The sequence below is a fragment of the Macrotis lagotis genome, chromosome 1 (assembly GCF_037893015.1).
Source record: "Macrotis lagotis isolate mMagLag1 chromosome 1, bilby.v1.9.chrom.fasta, whole genome shotgun sequence".
In the NCBI taxonomy this organism is placed as follows: Eukaryota; Metazoa; Chordata; class Mammalia; order Peramelemorphia; family Peramelidae; genus Macrotis; species Macrotis lagotis.
The window spans coordinates 585,921,664-585,946,882 of NC_133658.1; the positions used below are offsets into that span (position 1 = coordinate 585,921,664).

The following is a 25,219-nucleotide window of genomic DNA, read 5'->3' on the forward strand; positions in this document are numbered from 1 at the left end:
ACTTTGCCACTTAGGCCACCAGTGTTCATGGTGCTATCTTTGGGATCAGCAGCTCCAATTTTCCGGGATTCTTGATATATTGTTTGCTTATTAAAAAAAGAATAATGGATGATTTCCTGTTGGATTTTTAAAATTTCCTTTTAGGATGGTGGTACTTCTTGCCCAGTTTCTTCATGTTGTAATGACTTTCTTTTCTAAAATGGAAAAAAAAAATCCTCAGTAGCTATATGTAAGTCTTTGTTTTATTTTCTTCTTCTGCCAGAATGCTGAACTTCATCAACTTGTGATCTTTCTTATATTATAGTTCATCCATTTCCTGTTCACAACTCAGAATGAAGCTCACTGCTTTCCTTACCTGGGGAGAATTTAAAACTTTATGTCTTGGGAAACACTCATCCTATCTGAATGCCTTGCTTCCATAAGCTGTTCCCCCAAACAGAATACTTGAAATTCTCATCAATTACTATTGTGGACTAATTTTTCCATCTTCAATTTCACTTATCATTTTCAAGTAACACTTATTAATTGGTTATGTGGCCAACTTCATAAACCATGACTACTTTTTTAAAATTTAAGAATCATCAAAATCCACAAAGAGGTTATTTCCTTTGTTCTATAAAATTTCAGATTGTTACTCTTGATTTTCTCCACATACAGCAATATACCTCTTCTTCTCTTCTTCCTCTCTACTCTTATAGAAATTGTAACCTGGCATCAATGTATTTCATGGGTTATTCATTTCTACTTATTATGTCAAGTTTTCACTTACTAAAGAGTTCCAACTAATATGCATCATTATTTAGCCTTAACTCAATCAACATGTCTAAAATGAAACTGATTATATTTTCCCCATACTCATTCCTTATGACTTCCCTATTCCTGTTGAGGTCACCAAGATCCTTAAAGTCAGCCAGGTTGATAGTTTTCAAGTTATCCCTTTCCTTCATCACCCATATCAGTCGCCTGTCTCTAGTCTTTCCCTTCTCCAAGTAACCCTTCACAATTTGTTTAATTGATATTCCTACAATACCTCTCTGACTGTATAGCTCTACTTCTCAAAAATTTTCAGGGGTTCCTTTTGTGGTTAGAATAAAATGCAATTTTCTCATTCTAGCATGTTTAGCCCTTCACTCTACCTCCCAGCTATAGAATGCTCTAAACATTCTATATTACTCCACTCCACATGATTTCCAGTCTAATCACACTGTACTATTAGTAGTTCCATGTTGTTGCTATTCAGCCTTTCTTTTTTTTAAATTTTTATTAAAGACATTATTTGAGTTTTACAGTTTTCCCCCAATCTTGCTTCCCTCCCTCCATCCCCACCCCACAGATAGCACTCCATCAGTCTTTACTTTGTTTCCATGTTGTACCTCCATCCAAATTGGGTGTGATGAGAGAGAAATCATATCCTTAATTCTCAGAATTCTCAGAGGTAACAAGATCAAACCATAAGACATCTGGGTTCTTTTCAGAATTAAAGGGAATAGTCCTTGTACTTTGTTCAAACTCCACAGCTCCTTATCTGGATACAGATGGTACTCTCCTTTGCAGACAGCCAAAAATTGTTCCCAATTGTTGCGCTGATGGAATGAGCAAGTCCTTCAAGGTTGAACATCACTCCCATGTTGCTGTTAGGGTGTACAGTGTTTTTCTGGTTCTGCTCATCTCACTCAGCATCAGTTCATGCAAATCCCTCCAGGTTTCCCTGAAATCCCATCCCTCCTGATTTCTAATAGAACAATAGTATTCCATGACATACACATACCACAGTTTGCTAAACCATTCCCCAATTGAAGGACATTTACTGGATTTCCAATTCTTTGCCACCACAAACAGGGCTGCTATAAATATTTTTGTACAAGGAATGTTTTTACCCTTTTCTTCATCTCTTCAGGGTATAGACCCAGTAGTGGTATTGCTGGGTCAAAGGGTATGCACATTTTTGTTGCCCTTTGGGCATAGTTCCAAATAGCTCTCCAGAAGGGTTGGATGAGTTCACAGCTCCACCAACAATGTAAAAGTGTCCCAGATTTCCCACATCCCTTCCAACAATGATCATTATCCTTCCTGGTCATACTGGCCAATCTGAGAGGTGTGAGGTGGTACCTCAACGAAGCTTGAATTTGCATTTCTCTAATAATTAATGATTTAGAGCATTTTTTTCATATGGCTATGGATTGCTTTGATCTCCTCATCTGTAAATTGCCTTTGCATATCCTTTGACCATTTGTCAATTGGGGAATGGCTTTTTGTTTTAAAAATATCACTCAGTTCTCTGTATATTTTAGAAATGAGTCCTTTGTCAGAATCATTAGTTGTAAAGATTGTTTCCCAATTTACTACTTTTCTTTTGATTTTGATTACATTGGTTTAACCTGTGCAAAAACTTTTTAATTTAATGTAATTGAAATCATCTAATTGGTTTTTAGTGATGTTCTCCAACTCTTCCTTAGTCATAAACTGTTCCCCTTTCCATAGATCTGACAGGTAGACTAGTCCTTGATCTTCTAATTTGCTTATAGTATTGTTTTTTATGTCTATGTCCTGTAACCATTTGGATCTTATCTTGGTAAACGGTGTGAGGTGTTGGTCTAATCTAAGTTTCTTCCATACTAACTTCCAATTATCCCAGCAGTTTTTATCAAAGAGGGAGTTTTTATCCCAGTGGCCTGACTCTTTGGGTTCAGCCTTTCTTTTCTAAGAGAATAAATGACAATGTGAGGGTTCCATGCATAAGACATTCCAGCTTTTTTCCATACATGTGACATTCCCACTTCCACTCTCATACCTTTACAAAGATGTTCTACCATTTATGTGTTCTTAAAATCTCTAGTTTTCTATAGAAATGGTGCTGTGTATGGTAAAGATTCTTATAACATTTTAATATTTCATTGATTTTTCTGTGTCATTAAATTTCTTCTTGATATTCAGTAAAAAAAAATCTCTAGATTTCTTATCTTTTAATAAGGTCTTCCCTAATTACTACTGTTGTTAGTGTTCTCCCCTTCTTGAATCTACTTTGTATCAACTTAAAAATATATTTTGCTTACTTATCTGTATACATATTGTAGGAGGAGCATAATTTTTTTAATGTATACCAGAAGTGTCCTTTATCAAGACCATCCTCAAAACTTGATTAGTACTGGAGACTGGGTCTTGAACCATTGACATTACTTCCATGTAACCAAATACAAAAACAAACAAATAAACAAGCAAACTAACTAAATTCTGAGGTAAAGAATTCATTTGAGTCCATTTGTTATTTTTTTCTCATTGCTGAAGTGTCATGAGCCAAATGTTGATTTCTTGCTTTTAGTGAATTTGAAGAATCATTAACCACAACTTTTAGATTCCCTTACTAGAAAGAAAGTCCAGTCTATGAGAAAATGGTATGCTTGAGGTTTAGTAAATTTCTTCCTGGCCTGTGAGACATCTTTCATATCTACTATTGCCATCACATTGAATATAGAGACTAAGTATAGCAATAGTTATTTTAATTATTTCCTTTTGATCTCTTCTAAGAGATTTTAAAACAATTTACAAGTATTTATTTTTATTCCAGTCACAAAAATAGTATGACTGTGCTGAACTAAAGAAAGTTTGGCTTAGAATGTTAGGTTTCCCAGTAAGTGCCACCTGACATAATTTTTTTTTCTGTATTTCTCTAGCACCTAGGACAGTGTTTTATATATAATAAGTGGTTCAAAAATGTTTGTTGAATTCACTTGAATTCCTTTTGTCTCTATATTCTCTCTTACCATCATAGTGTCCAATATATAATATATAGTTTAAAAATAAAAATACATAGTTAATAAATACTGGTTGATTGATTAGCTTTCCGTAAATTTCTATTTTAAAAACCCAGATTTCCACTTTTGTAAATTTTGTATCTTTATCTTCATTTATTTATTTGTTTATTTTCACATTACTACAATAGTTTTGTTGTAAAAGTAAACATAATCCCCCCTCCCTCACAAAGATAGAGAAACCTCAAGAACAGTAAAGTGAGGGGGAAAAAATGTACTTCAGTCTTTGTTCATATACCATCAGCTCTGTTTCTGGGATGGATAACATTCTTTGTCATAAGTGCATCAGATAAGTTGTTTCAATATTTTCTTCCCACAGTTACTATTGCTAACTGTATTTCCTTCTACCCTATTCCTCTCTGTCCCCATTTATTCTATTCTACCTCTCCTTTCATCCCATCTTCCCTCAAAAGTATATTGTATCTTACTACCCTCTCCCAAGATCTTCCCTCTCTTTTACCACCTACATCCTTATCCCCTTTCTCCCATCCCTTTCCTCTCTTTTTTCCCTCAGGATAAGACAGATTCCTATACCCTATTGAGTATTCATGTTATTTCCTCTCTGAGCCACTCCTGCTTCCCCTTCCCCTTTTCTCCCTTCCACTCTATTGGACAAGCTTTTTCCTTGTCTCTTTTACATGAAATATCTTAGCCCATTCTACCTCTCCTGTCCCTTTCTCCCAGTACATTCCTCTCTCACCCATTAACTCCATTTTTATAATATATTATAACTTCATATTCAGGTCCCTCTTGTGCCTTATCTATCTATGTTCCTTCTAATTGCTCTAAGAAATGAGAAATTTCATATGAGTTATCACTATCATCTTTTCCTACAGGAATAGAAGCAGTTAAATATCATTGAATCCCTCATAATTTGCCTTTCCCACCCAACTTCTCTATGCTTCACCTGAATCCTGTACTTGAAAATCAAACTTTCTGATCAGCTCTGGTCATTTCAACAGGAAAGTTTGAAAGGCCCCTATTTCATTGAATGTCCATCTTTTTTCCCCTGAAAGAAGATGTTCATTTTTACTGTGTAGTTGATTCTCAGTTGTAATCTAAATTCTTTTGCCTTCTATAATATCATATTCCAAGGCCTATGAGCCCTTAATGTAGACACCGTTAAATATTGTTTTATCCTGAGTATTATTCCATGATATTTGACTTACTTCTTTCTGGATGCTTATATAATATTTCCTCCTTGACTTGGAAATTCTAGAATTTGGCTATGATATTTCTAGGAGTTTTTATTTTGGGATCTCTTTCAGGAAGTGATAGGTGGTTTCTCTGAATTTATATTTTACCCTTTGTTTCTAGAATGTCAAGAAATTTTCCTAGAGAATTTGTCGAAAAAATGAAGTCTAGACTCTTTCCCTGAGATGACTTTAACTTAGCCGAATAATTTTTGAATTAGCTCTCCTTGATCTATTTTCCAGGCCAGTTGTTTATCCAGTGAAATATTTTGCATTTTCTTCTAGTTTTTCATTCTTTGGGTTTTGTTTAAATGTTTCTTGATTTGTCACAAAGTTATCAGCTTTCCTTAGCTCCATTCTCTATTTGAAAGAATTATTTTCTTCAGAGAGCTTTTTTAATCACCTTTTTCCTTCCATTATTCTTCTCCTCATTGATGTTTTGGAACACTTTTTCCATTTGACCTAAACTGGTTTTTAAGATGTTAATTTTCTTCAGGACTTTTTTTGTATCTACTTCACCAAGTTGCTGGTTTGGTTTTCATGAATTTCCTGCATCGCTCTCATTTGTCTTCCCAATTTTCCCTCTACCTTCCTTACTTTATTTTCAAATTCTTTTTGAACTCTGTCATATCCTGAGACCAATTCATATTTTTCTTGGAGATTTTGGATACAGAAGATTTGATTTTATCATCTTCTGAGTGTATATTTTGATCCTCCATGGGACCAAAGTAATTGTCCATGGTCAGATTTTTTTTCTATTGTTTGCTCATTTCCCCAGCCTATAACTTGATTTTAACTCTTTGTTTAGGTAGAGCACTGCTTCTGGGGTAAAAGTCATATTTTCTCAAGCTTTTAAGGGTTTTTGCAGCAACCCCCCCCATTCCCCAGGGACCTCAATTTCTTCTAGCTCTTATGAGAGGCTCTGTGCTCTGGTCTGTGGATGACCATAAGCCACTCCCCTCTACTCTGGAACTATAAGGAGGGTCCCTGCTTTGCTATGGCAGCATGGGGCCACAGACTGACTTGGATCTGAATATGGGCAAAGCAACAGAGTCCTGCCCCAGGTATAGCAGAGAGAGACCTCTACAGTTTCTCCCAATTCACTTACCATCAGTAGGCTGAGTGCTCTGGAAGAAGCTGTTGGGTAGCTCTGCAGGTTCCCAAACCAGGGCTGCACTGAGGCCTGCACTGGCCTGGGCTCTGCATTCACTCTGGTGTGGCTGAGTTTTCCCCTTGATCTTCCAAGTTGTACTTAGCTATCCTCTGGGCTAAGCGGTCTGGAAACTACCTCAGACCCAAGTACCTCCAGGGACCCAGGTGCCCCACAGGCTTTTCCTGAATGGTTGGAACTGGTTCTCTCCTGTATAGCCTGGGTTGTGTGTGACCCTTTCCAACCCCAGTGAAACAGACCCTTCTTGAGGGTCTTCCAAGTTGGCTTGGGATGGAAAATTGTTTCACTCAGTTTTTCTGTGAGTTCTGCCACTCTAGAATTTGGTCAGAGACATAATTTTAAGGCATTTGGAGTGATCTGAGGTAGAGTTTCTGGGATTTCCTGCCTTCATTCCAACATTTTAGCTCCACCCTGCCACATTTATAATTTTAATGTTAGTATTTTGCATGGTTCAGATACTGCCTCTCTTTCCTTGATGTGATCACCTGCCCCCCCAAAGGTCCTTTATTTATTTTTAATGAATTGGAAGTCATTTTCTTTGCCCTATAGTCTACTTGCTAAAACCTCTAGAACTCTTCCTGTTACCTAATTTCTCTTTGTGGAATAGCCATTATCTCAGAAAATTTCACATTAGAACATGGGAGATTGTGAGATTTTTTTCCCCTAAGCTAGGAGCAAAGGAAAAATACCTGAGATATTTTTAAGAATAGAAAGAAATATAATCCTGTATTAGTTACTTGAAGGGAAGAGACTGCCTGGAAGAATAATCAATGAGGTTGGGGAGAGGTTAGAATATAGATTGTACCATACTACAATATTTCATCAATAGTTAAAAAACCTAACCTGTACTTTAGGTACTCTGAATTTGTCATTTTTTCTAGAAATGAGAAAGTCTTATGAATCTCAGTAGCATAGTGTGGTGATAAATGTGTTGGCTTTAGATTCAAAAGATGTTGGTTCATATGCCAGCTCTCACCTGTATAACCTTGAAAAGTCACTTAATCTTTTGGGCCCCCAGTTTCCTTATCTAGAAAATGACAGCATTATATTAGATGACCTCTGAGGTTGCTCCTGTTTTGATCTGTCATCCTGAAGAGAATTGTGTTCAATTAATGAAAATATTTTATTAAATATCTTCTAAATTATTATATAAATATTTTAGTCTAAAATATTTATATAGACACATATGTATTTATATGTGGGAAGACACATATTTTAGTCTAAAATATTTCCATTAATTGAATATTTTCATTATTGAACACTATATAATATGTGTGTAAAATATGTATATATATACTTTTTTATATGCATATAAACTTGTTTGATTCACTGTTTCCTATCTTGAATAAGGAAGAGATGTTTTCCCCCCTCCTTAAAAAAGCCATTTTTTAAGAAATAGTTTACCACAGATCTTCATTGACTGTTTTCATCTGAACTGGATAGTTAGTGACTTAAGGCAAAATTGTAAATTCTTTATCAGTAGAAGAGTGATAATGATGACATCCAGTCCTTCTGAATATACTTCTAGTATCTTCTGCTTGTGATTATCTTATATAACACTGGCCAAGGAAATGGCTGATCCTGGTCTTATTGTTCTAAATTTCTGTCTTTCAATGCCTCTTGACAAAAGTTTGAAATGAGTATCATCTATTAAGGTTTTTTTTTTTTAATTTTACCATAAGGCCTTCCCAAAAACCTCAATTAGCAAGGAGTGAGAGTTGTGGCATGAGGAGGAAGGGGCTCTCTTTTCCTGGGTGCCTCTTCAGACCTTCCATAGGAATCTACAGATGTTTTATGATGAGTCAATTCTTTCTCATTTTGCCTTTTTACTCTATTTCTGCTTGAACTCTGTATGAAGAAGTTAATCTTTTAATAGACCCTGCAGTCATTTCTGCCTTTGATTTTATTTAATGGTTTCATGAGTACTCAGGAGGCTATGGTGTGATAAGAACACTAAAATCAGAGTGAGAAAAGACCTGGATTTATCCCATTCCTATCATCTTCCAGCTGTGTGATCGTGTTGCTTTTGTTCAGCCATTTCAGTCATGTCTGACTCTCCATGACCCATTTAGGGTTTTCTTCATAAAGATACTACACTGGCTTGCCATTTCCTTCTCCAGCTCATTTTTCAGATGAGGAAACAGAGGCAAACGGGGATAAGTGACTTGCCCAGAGTCATGTAGCTAGGGTCTGAGACCTGAATGCATCTTTATGATTCCCAGGTCAGTGCTCTATCCACTGCACCAGCTAGATGACCCTGCAACTCGCATGTTTCTGAGCCTCAGCCTGCTTATTTATGAGAAAGATAATAATACCTGTTGTATCTGCCTTCTAGATATTGTCATGCATATTTTCATCAGAATTTCAGTAAATGACACAGAGCTACATTGGGATGGGTTAAAATAGTATGTTGATACAGACAGCCAAATAGCATAGAAAAGTATAGTAATTTAGTCAGGGATAGAACCACAGATGGTCTCCATTGTTGCATGAGACAATATGCAAGGTGGACCTGGATCAATAATGAGATGTGCTCTCTGGTAGAAAGCTCAGATTCCCCTGGGGGCCTTAGTTTACATAGAATTTTCGAATGAAATGCCTGCTGTTGAAGCTAAGTAATACAGTAAGTAAGGTGATGGGGTCAGAGAGCATGAGCCAAAAGTAAAAGAAGCAAGGAAGAACTAAATCCTAACTATGCTGCATCAGCAAGTTTATAAGAGAGTTTTAGTGGCTAGTTATAACTGAAATTGAGTATGATTTAAATTGTAAGTTTACTGGAGTTGTATAACAGGAGACAGCCTTAGAAGAGTCGGGCCATAGATTCTTCTAGTTATTCAGGTACTTCTTGTAATATTTACCTTAAGGAGTTTTTGCAGGAATCAAATGAGGTAATATGTATGTATGTGCAAGTTCTTGGTAAACCTTGAAACACTATATAAATACAAACTCTTATTTTTACTTTCTATAATTATTCATAGTAAACAGAAAAGCAAATTCTGTGGTGGCACTTTTACTGAGAGAAGAAACAAATACAAGAATTGCTGTAGATAAACAAACAAGAGACAGGATCAGGTGTAAAACCCATCCTATTTTCATAGTAACAGAGTTTCCTTATTTTTCTGCATAAAAGTTATTTTGTCTCTTTGTTAAATTTTAAAATACTTAAAATAACTTCTGCTCATTCATAAGGATAATCAGCAAGGTGGCCTTTGATTATTCTATCACCAGCCTGGGCCAAGACAGGAAGCAATTATATTTACCCTTTGAAATCTGTAGGGATGGGTGTGAAGCTTCTGATTGGTCCTGGTGAGACAATTAATCATTTGTAATAACAGGAGAAATACTTCTCAAATCGATTTTCTTTTGATTCATGGCCTTGGACATTAAAGTTGCCCAGAGATTGGAGCTGGGGAAAAAAACCAATCACATAGAGATACACATTGATTGATTGATCTCTCCTGATTCTAATATTAGATGTTTCAACATCCAAAACAATGGATCCCAGGAACCAATATGGATTTAGACATTATCGCTGTTGTTTGTCACAAAAGAGGCATTTGAAAAACCTTACATACATCATCTTATTTGACCCTTGCATCAACTCTAGGATATAGGTGCTATGGTTAATCCCATTATATAGATAAAGAAACTGAGACTCATAGAAGTTATAAGTGGTTCACTCAGGGTTATATAGTTCATAATAAAGTCTTCACAGTCATTTGACTGTCAATTACTTTCAGGTATATATAGATTAGGTGGGCAGCTCATCTGATTTGTAAGCCTTGTTAATACAAATCTAATCTTGACCTACTAGGTAGGAAAGTTGAAGGTCCAAAGTTATACACGTGGCATAAGAGAATATGCAATTTATGGTCAAAATTTGTTTCTAAAAGTGCTAAGACTGGAGACATGATCTCTATAGATCATGTAGATCTACATTTCTACAGATCACTGTAGAAATGATCTCTCTAGGATGAATATTGACTTAACCACAAATTAACATTATCTATGTTATATTTTTATTTATTTTGTAAAATATTTCCCAATGATATTTCAATCTTGTTTAAACTGCAGATCCAAACCTTTGCTATAGACAATGAAGTTTACCCTAAAGTCAGACTTTTTTTATATTTTGTAGATCAATAGTTTGCTCTCACCACCTTGCATCCCTAAGTGGCAAGACCCTATTCATATCCTGAAGTTTGATTAAAGGCAATAGGGAACAGAGTCCACTATTACTCCTTTAGAAATGGTAAGGTGAACAGATTAAGGGGGCATCTAGGTGATGCAGTGGATAGAGCACCAGCTCTGGAGTTAGGAGGATCTGAGTTCAAATCCAGCATCAGACACTTAAAATTGCCTAGCTGTGTGACCTTGGGCAAGTCACTTAACCCCCATTGCCTTAAATAAATTTTAGAAAAGGAAAAAAATTTAAAAAGGTGAACAGATTAATATTATATTAATAGCAAGACAAGGGGATCCCTTGAAAGGGTCCTAAAAGCACTCAGCATTAACAGAAAATATAAAAGGCAAAAAAGAGATCCATGAAAATTATAGTATAGGTTCAAAGGAGATACCAGAGCAAATGAGATACAGAAGTGAAAATTAGTAGAGTTATTTCAATACATTTAAGAGAGGTATCATGAGACTCAATTACTGAGTAAGGAAGAAGGTTCAGAGCAAGAGTACAGAGAATCTAAGTTAAATTTTCTAATAGAATTATCCAAAAATTTTAAAAATTGGTAATAGATACCCCCTTGGTTGAGACTTTCAAATGAAAATAAGATGATCCCTTTTTTAATTCTTTTTTGGAGAATGGATTTCCTTATAGCATTCCCTAACTAGTGGACAAACTAGTACTGAATCCAACACTAATAAGCACAGAAGCTTTGGTCCTTCCTTATCCTGATAGTTGTTTAGAACTTCTCCCATTGTTGTTTAGAAGTTTCAGTCAAGTCTAACTCAGTTAGCACCATTTGGGATTTTCTTGGCAAAGATAATGGAGTGGTTTGCCATTTCATTCTCCAATTCATTTTACAGTCAGAAACTGAGGCAAACAGGTTAAGTGACTTGCCCATGGTCATACAGTTAGTATGTGTCTGAGGCCAGATTTGACCTCATGAAGATAAGTCTGCCTGACTCCTGGTCTGGTGTTACCCCAACACCTAACTGCTCATGATAATGGTGCCAGACTTAGTGTGGTCATCTGATTGGCTGCTGTCCTACTTCAACTCTGAACTCCCCAGTTCAAGTAATCTATTAGCTTCAGAGATTATCTTTGAGTCAAGTTGAGCCTGAGTTAAGAACAGGTTATATACATCTTTATTTTAAAATGTAAACTGCATGCTATTTCCAGAGTATTAGAAACTTTCTTTCCTCATATAAGCTTTTATATATCATTTTAAAACTTTAAATTATTCCTATAAAATTAACTATACCTTAAAATAAGCATAATCATCAGGAGTGATGGGATTTTATTTAAAAGGAGACAAAAGTGGGTTTTTTTTTCAATTTTGTTCATCTTGTAATATAAATGAAAAAAAATTCTTAGCTTTCTGGCCATACAAATGAGAATGCAGGTTGTATTTGACCCATCAACTGTAGCTGTTCAACTTCTGCACTAAACCTTCTTGCCCTGTGAATTTTTCAGAATTTAAAAATCATGTTTCCTTAATTATGCATAGATTCAATAAATAACCCCACAAACATTTCATCCAAGAAAGTATCAAAAAGTAAAGGAACACACAAAATATATGAACTGGTGGTTGAATAAAGTCCACAACCTATTATGACAGGTCCTTCTAATAAATGTCAAGTCTTCCCATTTGTTAGCTCAGAACAGTCTCTAACAGGAAGGCTGGCGTCAATCATTGGTCTCAGGGTCTGTCTGAATCTGTATATGTTAAGCTCAGCATCCAGATGTCCTTTTGTTTATATATATATATATATATATATATATATATATATATATATATATGCATCCAGTTCATTGTCAAGCTGATCCTTAGCTATCTATCCCACAGGATGAGGAAAGATTTGTTATCTGAGTTTCTTTAAGTCCCAGAGAATATAGAACAGGGAGCATTGTAGAGATTCAATGGTTAGGGAGTTACCCAGTTGATCAATCCAATCCAATGAATAGTTATAAAACCAGGTACTATACTAAGTGCTAGGGATACACTTAATAAAAAGAAAAACATTCCCTGCCCTCAACAAGTTTATAGTCTAAAAGGGAAGACATCTCAAACCATATGCTAAGATAATGTCAACATGAATGAATGATTTAGACATAAAGGATAATATGAATAAATTAGGGAAGCATGGAAAAATATACCTTTAAGATCTATGGAGAAGGACAAAATAATATGTTCAAAACAAGAAATGGAGTTGATCATAAGAAATAAAGTGTACAATTATGATTACATGAAATTAAAAGATTTTCTATTTTAAAAAAGTATGCCACCAAAATGAGAAGAAAAATAGGAAAAAATGGAAAAAAACTTTTGCATGTTTTTTCTTATAAAAGCTTTATTTTTTAAATAAATTGGGAACTGAGTCAAACCATTCTCCAACTGATAAATGTTCAAGGTATATAAACAGTTTTCCAAAGAAGAAATCAAAGCTATCAAAGGTCACATTAAAAAAAAGCTCTCAATAACTTTTGATTACAGAAATTCAAATTAAAGCATCTCTGAGATACTTATATCTCCTAGAATGGCTAACAAGATACAGAAGGAAATTGACAAATGCTGGAGGGAATGTAGAAAAATTGGGACATCAATGTACTGCTGGTGGAATTATGAATTAGTCCAACTATTCTGGAGAATAAAACTGTGTATACCCTATGCCCTAGCAATACCACTACTGGATTTGTATATCATAGAGATTTGAGAAAAGGGATAAGGATTTATTTATAAAAATTATTGAGAGCAACTCTTTTTTTGTGGCAAGGAATTGGAAGACATTAGAATGGCCATCAATTGGGTATATGATTGTGATGGAATACTATCATACAATAAGAAATGATCAGCAGCATAGTTCCAGAAAATCCTGGTAAGACTTATATAGAACTGATATAAATTGAAATGATCAGAATCACAAGAAAATTATAAACAGTAATTGCAATATTATGATAATGATAAACTTGGGAAGACAGCTATTTTGATTAAGACAGTTAGTTCCAAAGAAGCCATGATGAAAAATGCTATGCACTTCCAGAGAGAGAACTAATGAACTCTGGGTGCAGTTTGAGGCATACCTTAAAAAAAGAAACAAATAACTTTATTTTTCTTATGTGTGTGTGTGTGTGTGTGTGTGTGTGTTTTCTTTTCAACATGACTGTCATGAAACATGTTTTACATGACTTCATCTACATAAAGAATATCATATTGCTTTCCTTGTTAAGGAATAGAAAAAAGGGGAAATAAGGAAAAAGATAATTTGGAACTCAAAATTTTTTGAAAAAGTTTAAAATTTTTTGAATAATTGAGAAATATTTAACAAAATAAAAATTTTAAATTTTGCCCTAAAGGGGCAAGTTTTTCTTATAAGAATTCAGCTTTCTGATTCTCAGTTAAACAAAACCCATAAGACATAAGTGGCCACTGGTAACCCATCAAGGGAGCTCTCTATGTTCTCTTGGCAACAAGGCACAGGTGAATCACTAAGGTAGGCAATGTGTCCTCTGATCTCTGCCAATTGATTGGGAGAACTTATCATATTGATTAAGAGGTCACTTGGTCATTCCTCTTACACTCAAAAGATTCTACAACATAGTGATTTCTTTGTTTAAGGTCCAGTTGGCAATGGACTTTGTCCATAAAGTCTCTACTTTGTCCATAAAGATATTGTGAAAGACCTTGATAAACGCTTTGCTTAAACTTACATGTATAACAGAGCTACTGAAATCCCCTCTACTTGTTTAATAACCCTTTCAAAAAAGGAAATGGAGTTGATCTGGCATATTTTCATTTTTAATGAACACACGCTGGGTTTTAGTGATAATCATTGTACTTTCTAAGGTTCAGAAACCATTGCTTTAATGGTCTATTCTAGATAGTATATGAAACTTCAGCTACCATTCTGTATAGACTTTATCCAAGCTACTTTTATGTAGTTTCATTTATGGAAAGAATTAAAATATGATCAACTTTAAATTATTATTACCAAATGTAGAGTAGGTGATTAATTGTTGTTTATCCTTCATTTTCAAAGAAGTCTAATGATATCACTGTGGGGTGAAGGTTCATTGTATTCAGCTGCATTTGATCAGTCTAATCTTGGAAGGCTTCTGCCACAGATCAGGCACATGTAGTCTTTTACATTTGAAATGGAGACATCTATGGATTTACACAATTTATATTTCCTTTCTGCTAAATAAGTGCTTAATAAATGATTATTCTATACATGAATGAATTTTCATGCTAATGAAGGTGATGATTCAGAAATTCAGATAATTCTTAAGTTATATGTGATTTTAAGATAGTATTTATATTTCATTATGGACCTATCTGAAGTTCTAATAATTAAAATAAATAAAGCCACATTATGAAGTTCTGTAATGGAAAAGCAGCACCATTTTCCATATTGCCTCCTTCTTGCCTTGTTCCAAGAGGGATGTTAGTATCACTTCTCAAAATGATGCTCCATTCCTCTGTCTCTTGAAGACCAATCTGTCTGACTTATATATTCCCTCAAGATAATGCACTGACATAATTATTTCAGTTTATGAGTTCTTTCCTGAGAGCTAAACCAGATACAATGCTCTGGTTTTAATTTAAACAAGAGACAACAAAATACTAAAGGGGCAATCCATTTTGCATATGAGGAAGTTGAGACTTAGAGAGGTTAAGTAACTTGCTGAAGGTCACACAGGTATTTAATACCAGAGCTAAGTTTTGAATCCAATTCCTTTCACTCTACAGCCCATTTTCTTTCCACTACATCATTTAACTTAGTAATGTGGTTTTATTTAGAGACAAATCAAGAGGAGATGAAAAAAGAACAAAATAGATTTTTCCTCCATAAGCTATGCAAAATGGAGAGATCATCTAGCTATATTTTTTAAACTTAAAAATAAATTTAATTTCATTGTTTCAGCTAAGCTGATCCATTGTCAATGCAGATCACTACCACTCCAGTCTCCATGGTTGCTTTGATTAAAATGAAAAAAAAAATCAACACTTCTTGCTAAATGACAATGACTATTTCAAAGCTCAACTATCCTGGTTCCTTAAATTCAGTCTATCATTACAAATCTGGCCTCAGTCACTTATTAGCTGGGTGACCTCGGAAAGTCACTTAACCCCGATTGCTTTGCATCCAGGGCCATCTCCAGTTGTCCTAATTCACATCTGGTCACTGGACCCAGAGGGCACTGGAGAAGAAAGTGAGAAGGCAGCTAGGTGGTACAGTGGATAGAGCACTTGGCCCTGGAGTCAGGAAGACCTGAGTTTAAATCTGGCCTCAGACACTTAATAAATACCTAGCTGTGTGACCTTAGCTAAGTCACTTAACCCCACTGCCTTGCCCAAAAAAACCCCCAAAAAACAAAAACAAAAGAAAGTGAAGCTGGTGACTTAGTACAACCCCTCTCCTCCACTCAGATTCAATTCCTGTGCTTATCATGGCATCACCTCCCTGTTGCCATGATCTTCTTGGAAAATGAAGGACAAATACAAACCTTTCTACCTGAATTTCAAGCTTATTGGTATTGTGGATAAAGTGTAGAACTTGGAGTGGGGAAGAAACTGTTCATTGTTTTACTGCAGACACTAATATGCAAATATAGATGGGGCATACATATATGAATATATACATATATTTATACATGTGATATGCAAAGTATGAATATGTATATGCATATATGTGTGCATGGGTATCATGTCAGATTTATACATGCATATATATGCATGAATATATAGGTATCACTTTCCTGACATGCTATGGTCCATGAGGTCACAAAGAGTCAGGCATAATTGAAAAACAACAAATAATAACATGCATGTGTAAATTTTAAATCTATGTTAATTTCCATCTTTTGATGAGGCAGGGGAGCAAGCAGGGCCTAGGAACCTAGATAAGCATGGGTTGACAACATATCAAGTTTATTTCATTATTTACATTTTATGACTAGAGCCTGGCATGGCCCCTGGCTCATTGAGGGACTTCCATCAGTGTTTGCTGATTGATTGATTGGTTAACTTTGATCCTTTTCTGATGTCTGTGTCTAAATGACAAAATTGAGGTATGTGAAAGACTAGGAACACATATTTTAGAATACACACTTTACATGGACTCCAGTCATTCTCTTGTTTTGGATGACATACTATCATGTATATAGTAGGCCCTTACTAAATGGTAATGGTTATTTCCATTCCAACTGAATGGAAATGGACTACAGGAATCCTGGCAGGAGAGGACAGGGTGCTCTATTTTCTTTTATAACAACATTGATCCATTCATCATAACTCTTTGGGTTCATTCAATCTGTTAATCGCTAGAATTCTTAGTTTCCTTCAAGGTTCAGTTTAGATGCCTTTTTCTATGAGAAGTCTTCCCTCCTCTTCCCCAAGTATTTGTGTTCTCTCCATCCTCAAATCATTTTTGTATTTACTTATCTGAGAACATATTATCTCACCCTCAACATGCTTGATTTCAAGAACCATTTTCCTTGTTTGTCTTGTATCACTAATGACTGACCCATACTACATACTTAATACATTTTTAAAGAACTGAATTATTAAAATCAATATGGCAATAGTTTTTAGAGAAACATAGAATTTAATTTTCAGTAGCAACTGGTTTGAATCTATAAGATTGTTTGGAGAAGCTATTTCTCTTGAAAAGAGGAAAAAATTTTCTTCAATTTGGAAGAAAAAAGATATCACAGAGTTTTATTTTTCTCCAGACACCGTTTTTCCTTTGTTCATTGGCAGAAAGGAAAACAATGGAGGGCACTTAAAAAGGGGATAAAAACAGAGAGATCCTTTCTTTCTCTACCAGAAGTTTCTTGTGAAGCAAAGGGTTCCGCATGTGTATAGAGGTTCATGTATGGTGAGATGTGTAACTCTAAGGAAGGAAGATAGACATTTCTAGTCTCTTCTCCTTCCCTGCCTTCTCCAAAGGAAATTTTCATTCTTGCCGACAGGGGAAGCAGCAAGTTAGAATGAGGCAACTGTACAGTAATTAGAGAGGGCTCCTGGGCTAGAAGTATAATTATTATCTACTCCCTTAAATATAACCTAAGTAATATGATTGTGTTCCTTTTAACTTTGTAATTTTGTAATTTCTGGGGGAAAAGAGGATCCCAAGGTCTATGTCTGAGGCTTGACTCCTTTTCCATCAAATACCAGTTCTACATCAAATAAATGTAGCAAATAGCAAAGAAATCCTTTCATATATATATATACAAAACAGCAATCAGAAAAGGTAGACATAGGAAGATACTTATCAGACAACATAGAATGAATGACCTCTCCCATTCAACTCAACTGAAAAAGAGCTTCTTGGATTTCACCCAAGGAAAATTCCTCAAGGTCTCTAGTGTAGTAAAAAAGGAATAGAGCATGTGCCAATTCCCCTCATGTCTTCCCAGAGACTTTTCTTTCAGTTTCAAATGCAGATGGCCTCTTCCATCTTCCTTCCCAAAGATGAAAATTAGGAGACACAAAGTAACTCCATGCTGGAAATTTGAAGTTTGATGAATCCCAAAGAGGATTCATGCTGGAGTCTCAAAAAAGTCCAAAGACTGGAGCTCTCTCAACTCTCAGCAGCAATACTCAACTCCTCCTGCAGGCAAGGGTCTTCATCTCTACCAATAAAGAGAGTCCAATACCAATGGACTTTGGGACAGGGGTTACACTTGTATAAACTAAAAGAGTAGAGACTGGAAAAATTGATAGTGAATGTTCTAAGGAACTTCTCTGAAATAAGGGCTTTTGATGACAACTTGATCTTAAAGTCAAACAAATGTAGAAAATTTGGGAGTGGACTAATTCCAAGATAAGTATACCCAGAGAATTAGAATGAAACATTGTAATTCACTTTGCTAGTAAAAGCAGGATTGCATTAAGCTATGATTGATTCTAATCAGTGATGAGTGAAAAAGGTACCAAATTGTAACCTGGGCTTTGTATTCTTTAAAAACTTGCTTTTTTTATTGTTCAACAAAATATTATAATGTATAGGTTAAATTTAGTTGCATCAATAATACTGTTAGTAAAATTAGTGAAAACATATAAAACTTTCATTTATTTGAGAATCGGCATTTGCCAATACAATGTACTATATACTCTAATTGATGCTCATTTCTTTGAATGATGGAAAAAACTGCTGAAAGCAAAATTGCAATCCTAAATTTATAAAGTGACAACAGTAAATGTCACATAGATATATTCCACAGAGACTCTGAAGGTACAGTATAGAATGTGGAAGCAATGACCTTCATCACAGCTAACGTGGCAGGACTAAACTGAACAACCTTCTATGTTAGAACACTTACTGAAGACTCATCAATTACCCGCCTTTTCTAAGAGAAAGACAACACACATTTATTATTTCCAGCCTGTTTTCATTTCATGATGCTATATGAAAAACATTTGAAATGGGAAATAAATAATATTATTTCCAAACATAGATTTCTGAATCACTTACAGATTTTGAAATTATTACCCTTCTTCTCTCAAGTGCTTTTGTTTATGCCATCTTTTCTTCATTTGCATTCTCAACTTCATTATTGCCAAATGTCTTATTGTGGAAACTGTTCTATTGTAACAATGCTTTCTTGAGAGATAATTTTCCTTTGAAGTACAATGAAACCCTAAGTCCAACCTTAAGCAACTAGAGAGGATTTTTTGTTTTATTTTGTTTTTGTTTTATTGGAAATGTCTCCCTACTCTGCTATATTTTAGTATATATATATATGGGTTCTTTCTTTTGTGGTTTTTATTTCCTCCTTTCTAATACACACACACATGTTTATGTGTATGTATATATGCATATATATATAGTTTATATATATTATATATTTGTGTGTATCCTTCTAGATGAATATATACATATCTGCATACATACATATATATATATATATATGTACACATATACACATTTGTCTAGGAGATACAATATATATGTATAGATGCAACATATTTATTTGTACACTCAAATATATAAATTTATATACATATGTATATAGAGATAGATTGTGTGTGCTTCTCTTCTAGGATAATCTTCAAAGCTTTTAACACTAGATACACCCTCACTAAATCCTACCATGCCAACTGACTCTAAAATATATATCTTTCTTCTCATTGGCAAAGCTCCTTAAAAAATAAGACTATACTTTGTGCCTGCACTTGTTTCTCTTCTGAATCCTTTACAATCCAACTTCCAACCATTCCAACTTCATCATTCAATCCAAAGTATTTTCTCCCAAGTTACCCATGATTTGTTAAATGCAATGTTTCTTCTCAACTTCTTTTTTTCCTTGACTTCTCTGTATTTTGCATTTTGCATTAATAACCTGATTCCTTTCCCAGATTTAGTTTTTGTGATCACCCTCTTTCCTGCTTCTCTCCATGACCTGTGTGATTGTTCTTTCTCAATATCCTTGGCTAGATCTTTTTCATGTCCACTACTAAAAGGAAGTATCTCCCAAGACTTTGTCTAGACCCATTTCTCTTATCTCTCTATAATCTCTAACTTGATGATCTCATTAACTCCTGATGATCTAGTTATATTTATGCTGATGGCTTTCAGAAGTCTATATCCAACCCTAGATTCTCTCCAGTATTGTATTACCAACTGTCTTTTGGACATTTTAAACTTGATGTCTCACAGGCATATTAAACTCAAGTTCTTCCTCTCTAACCATACCAAAATCCTCTCCTTTCCTCAACTTTTCTTTACAGCTGAAGGCATCACCCATTCTTCTAGTCACTTAGGTTCAAAATCCTGGAGTCAGTGTGTGCTCCTCAATCTCACTCACTGCAAATAGTTATCACATTGAGATGTTAACAATGGGCTCTCAACAGTCAGTATGAACTTGTTTTGTCTTTGGACTAGCTGTTCTCCCAATGCTTGGAACACTCTTCTTTCTCACCTTTTCCTCTTTCAGTTCATTTTATTTTTGAGGGCTCAACTCAAACATTATCAAGTGTATATATATATATATATATATATATATATATATATATATATATATATATACATATATATATATATCTTGCTAATATGTTATACTTAGGGTTACTTTGTTTTTTCTATATATGTGTACTTATGAGTGAGTGTATAGATATGTATATATAAAATGTATGTATATTATATATGAATATAGGTATTTGTATGACTATATAGGGAAAATATAATTATTGCATGGAGTACATATACATATATGCATATATCTATATATAAATGTATTTTGCATGCAACTTGTTTAGACCTATAGGTTAAAGAAAACAATGTGGAGGGAATGGGAATGGGAGGGAGGGAGGGAGGGAGGGGGGAGGCAAGAGGGAGAGAGAGAGAGAGAGAGAGAGAGAGAGAGAGAGCCTGTTTCTATTAGAATTTAAGATTCTTGAAGATAGGGATCTTTTGGGATTTTTTTTTAATTTTCATCTAAGCTCTTTCCTATCACAGTATTTGGCACATAAGTAGCAACTATTTGAAAATGCTTGTTATTTAATTTATCAGGCCACTCCTCCATTCAAAAATATTTAGTTTTGTTTTTCCACTCAGTAGGATCTCTATTTTTAAACATGCTCAGTCCTGTTCAAGGACATTACCTCTTCCTCTCCTCATACATTTAAATATCACCACTTTTTGAAGCCTGCCTGAAGTCCCAACATCTCTGTAAAATCTCTTCTGACCACTTCATCTCAGTTTAATCTCCCTGTCATCTCAGCTCCTACAACATTTATAAGTGAGAAAGCTTAGATCACCAAGCTCAATACCCTCAATTTACAGATGAGGAAACAGAGTTCAAGGGAGAGGCAAGTTACTTGTCCAGTGAATATACCTGTGCCAATAAAGGAGGGCAAAAGCTTATCTTCTTATTCTTTCAATCAATGTGGCTAATAGTAGCAGCATTAGCTACAGTGGCAGCCAATGAAACAATTCAGTGGATGGAATGCTGGACCCAAAGTCAGTAACATTTGGGTTCAAATGTTTTAATCCATTGGAGATGATGGTAAACCACTCCAGTATGCTGGTCATGAAAAACCCATACAGGGTCACAAAGAGCTGTATGTGACTAAAAAACAACAGTAGTATTAGTAGCTGTATACAACTGTCCTAATTCAAGTACTTGTGGAAAGATAAATTTTATATTTATATTAAAGATGAGAGATAATAGTTACAAATTCAGAGAGGGTGGTCAAGTATACTGGAAAAAAATATTAAAGGTAGAGTCAGAGGACCTAGGTTTGGATTTTAGTTCTGCCATTTTCTATCTGTTTGACCTTTGTGCAAATCATGTCTCTGGGCCCCAACTTCTCTATGTGTGGAAAGGGTATTATTAGTGTCCTCAAGGTCTCTTTCAATTCTAAATAAAAAATTTGAAGTTCCTATGAAGGAAGCCTATGCTTTCTTTAAGAAAGAGAAGAAAGTACTACTAAATGCTTCTGTCTAGAAACTTTCTGATAAAGGAACTGGATAGAATCAAAGCTATAATTTCAACTCTTTCTAGACTCCCCTTTCCCCCAACTCTGAATATGCCAGGGTAATCCTGGAGAAGAAAGAAACAGAGGGGAGATTTGTTGTTTTTCTTGTTTCTTACATTCAGATATCTGAGTTTAATCTGTCACTATAAAGATGTTCACTTCCACCTGTCCTATCCTGTTCTCTCTCCCCAGCTCCCTCTACAGTCCCCATCATGCACCAGGTAAGTGCCACCATGAGGAGCATCACCCTGTCATGGCCACAGCCGGAGCAGCCCAATGGCATTATCCTGGACTATGAGATCCGTTATTATGAGAAGGTGAGCCGGATCTGCACTCCTGACATTAGCAGCACTGTGGGCTCAAGACCAGCCACCGTAAGCCTGAATATCATCAGAAGGGCAATGGGGAGGGCTTGGAGGAGAGTTCCTGAAGGAGGGAAAAGGCAGTGACCTAAGGCTCTCAAGAATTATTTCTTGATGCAGGACTATTTCTATACAGGCAAAAATGAAGTATCCATATATACACATGAACATTCCACAATATACAAATAGATATATATATATATATATATATATATAATTATATACTACAGATAATATAAATATAAATAAATAACTTACTTGGTTTATGCACCACACACATATACACACACACACATAAAACTGAAAGATATGATGGTTCCATATTTTTCTTTACATGCCTAGCAAAATATTTACCTTACAACTGACTACTCTGATATACTTTACTTTCAATAATTCAGTGGCACAGTAGGGAAAGGAACATATTTCTCAAATCACGTACTGAAGTAGAAATAACAATGCTATAGAAACTCTCTAGGAAGAGTCAACAGTTTTATTGAAAATATAGCTATATCATTGCTACTTGCCTTCTAGGAGAGATTTGCTAGGATAATGGCATCAGAAAGTGAAATAAGTGAAATTACTTGCAAACTTATTTTTTTTTGTAGAAGCAGCTGCCCCCAAACCAGGAGAGCTAACTCTGAACATGCTCCATGGGATAACTTTTATAACACTTTCCATTCTAATATCAAATTATTTGAACAAAAAAACACACACAAGAGAAATGAAATTACTTAGGAGTTGTATGACCTTGGGCAAGTCAATTCATTTTCTATGGGCTTCATTATCTTTGCCTCTAAACTGAGGGTCTTGAATTGTTATTTCTAAGATTCCTTCCAGTTCCGAGATCTTCTTTGATATTCATGTGATATAATAAGAAAAAGTACTGCCTTAAGAAATCAGAACCTAAAGGTCTAGCTCCCTCCTCTTGGTCCCCCACCATCCCATTCCACAACTATTGTTAGTTCTACATCTTGTAATGTGGAACATTGGACTCATCGCTTTGTTTCTCTAGACCTTATTTTTCTCATCTATAAAGTGGAGGTAATTTTATGTTATTATGGTACCCTATAATTATGGAAGGTAAGGGATGGCTGTACCATACAATCACTCAAAATTCTTTTCAACTCTAGAATCTCATAAATCTGAAGTTTTATGAGAAATTTGTGAAAAGATATTATTCTATGAGAAAGTGAGCAATTTACCTATGTCTAGACAACATGAGCAATGCACAAGGTTAGGTGGTTATCTGCTATTGCCTACAGCCCTTTGCAAACTTTAAAGTCTTACATAAATGTTAACTCTTTTCTATTATTTTTAAACTATAAACTTCTCAAAGGCCAGGAGAGATTTTATATTATTGAAACTTTCTATTTTACCCATCACAGGATTCTGAACACAGCAGGTTCCTAATACATGTTTGCTGAATTTAAAACCCATCTGCTGAACTTGGACTGGAAGCACAATTGATCCAAATAATTCAGGGCTTTTGAAGAAGTTAAAATAAACCTGAATCCACAATTTTTAAGTGTTACTCAAGTGATAGAACACTATATGGAGAGGATGTCCTAAAAGGGGAATTTTATTTTTTTGATATATGCTAGAGATGTCTTTATTTGAAAACCAAAGAGCCTTCTGAGCTTGAGCTTGCAAGAATGGATTTTAGACTAATACCATCATCTAAATTAATTATATCTATATAGTTCAAATTTATCAATAACTTATAGGAGATAATTTAAGTATTACTAAAAACCAAATACATAAAATCTTCCACGAAATACAAACAAGCTAAAAACCAAAACAACAGCAAAAAGTAAAAACAAAACTTTCCTTTCCACAGCCCTATAATTAGCTATTTGTTACTTTTGATTAAGTAGATGTTTGTTTTACCACCAAAAATAACTCAAGGTATCATTGTATTAGAACTCAAAAACAACTTTCAAAGACATCCATTCCAATCCTTTCACAGGATGAGAGAATTGAAACTAGGAGAAGTTAAATGACTTGCCCAGGCTCACCCAGGTAGTGTCTGAGATAGAATTTGAATCTACTTATTCTCCAAATACCATTTATCAGTCCCCTTTATCCAGTAAGGTAATTTGGTTAATGAGATTAAATTTTGAAAAGGAGAGGGTGAAGAAAACAAGGCCATGACAATTAAGTACACTTGAGGATATGGGGAGAAGGGGACCCTTGGGGGAGGAGAAAAAAGGCAGAAAGAAGAGCAAAAGGTCAATTGAAGAAGATAAAATGTATTTATTGCATTGGAAGAAGAATGGAATTGTGGGAAGACAATGGAATCAGAGGACTTGGATTTGCATCTGCTCACTTGCTATTTGTTTGCCCTTGAGTAGTCAGCCTCATCTCTATTAGCCTCAGTTTCTTCATCTGTAAAATAGGTTAAAGTAAAAGCTCTCTGAATTTCCTTCCAAGTGTAAATTTCCATGTTTGCCCAGAGCAGCCCATTTATCACCTCTATACTCCATAAACAGGGCTGATAGGTTCTTGAATAAAATGTTGAAACACACTTGTTATCACCTTCTCACCCCTATACTATCCCACCACACTGATAGAAGTCAAAACCTCCTTCAGGTGCAAGCTGCAATTGCTTTTAATTCCTGCTACTGAAGGAAGGCTTATTTTCTCTGTTAATGCAACTTCTCCTGCTTGTCTATAATTTATACTAATTACCAACATGGGCATGCAACAGCTCACTGCCTGAGGCAGTTTCTACACCTCAGTGAAGCACATTATTTCTCTAAACTCCAGAGAATAGAGGAATTTTCTTCAGAGACAGAGGGATTTCTGTGCCAAAGCACCAGCCTGCTCAGCAGTATTTTGGCAAATGATCCTATAAGTTCTTCCTTTGTATGTGGAACTTTTTGATTCCATTTTGAAATATAAATCTTTGGCTATTAAATTCATGAAGCTGCCCCAAATCAATCTCAATGTGATACAAGGAAAGGAATATAGGGTGTAAGTTCTTCTAAAAGATATGACGGGCTGTGTAAATGGATGTAGTGGTATT

The 25,219-nt window shown here is 35.0% G+C and overlaps 1 protein-coding gene across 5 annotated transcripts in view; it reads left to right on the forward strand.

Annotated features, from left to right (window-relative positions):
• Positions 1-25,219, forward strand: part of EPHB1 (EPH receptor B1) — an 890,754-nt gene that overhangs the window by 739,694 nt on the left and 125,841 nt on the right. For 4 of the 5 annotated variants that reach the window (XM_074214828.1, XM_074214827.1, XM_074214825.1 and 1 more), the window contains one exon: positions 22,025-22,206. In XM_074214828.1, the coding sequence (XP_074070929.1) occupies positions 22,025-22,206 (182 nt within the window). The remainder of the gene's footprint in view (positions 1-22,024; positions 22,207-25,219) is intronic. The other variant, XM_074214826.1, reaches the window with a different exon arrangement.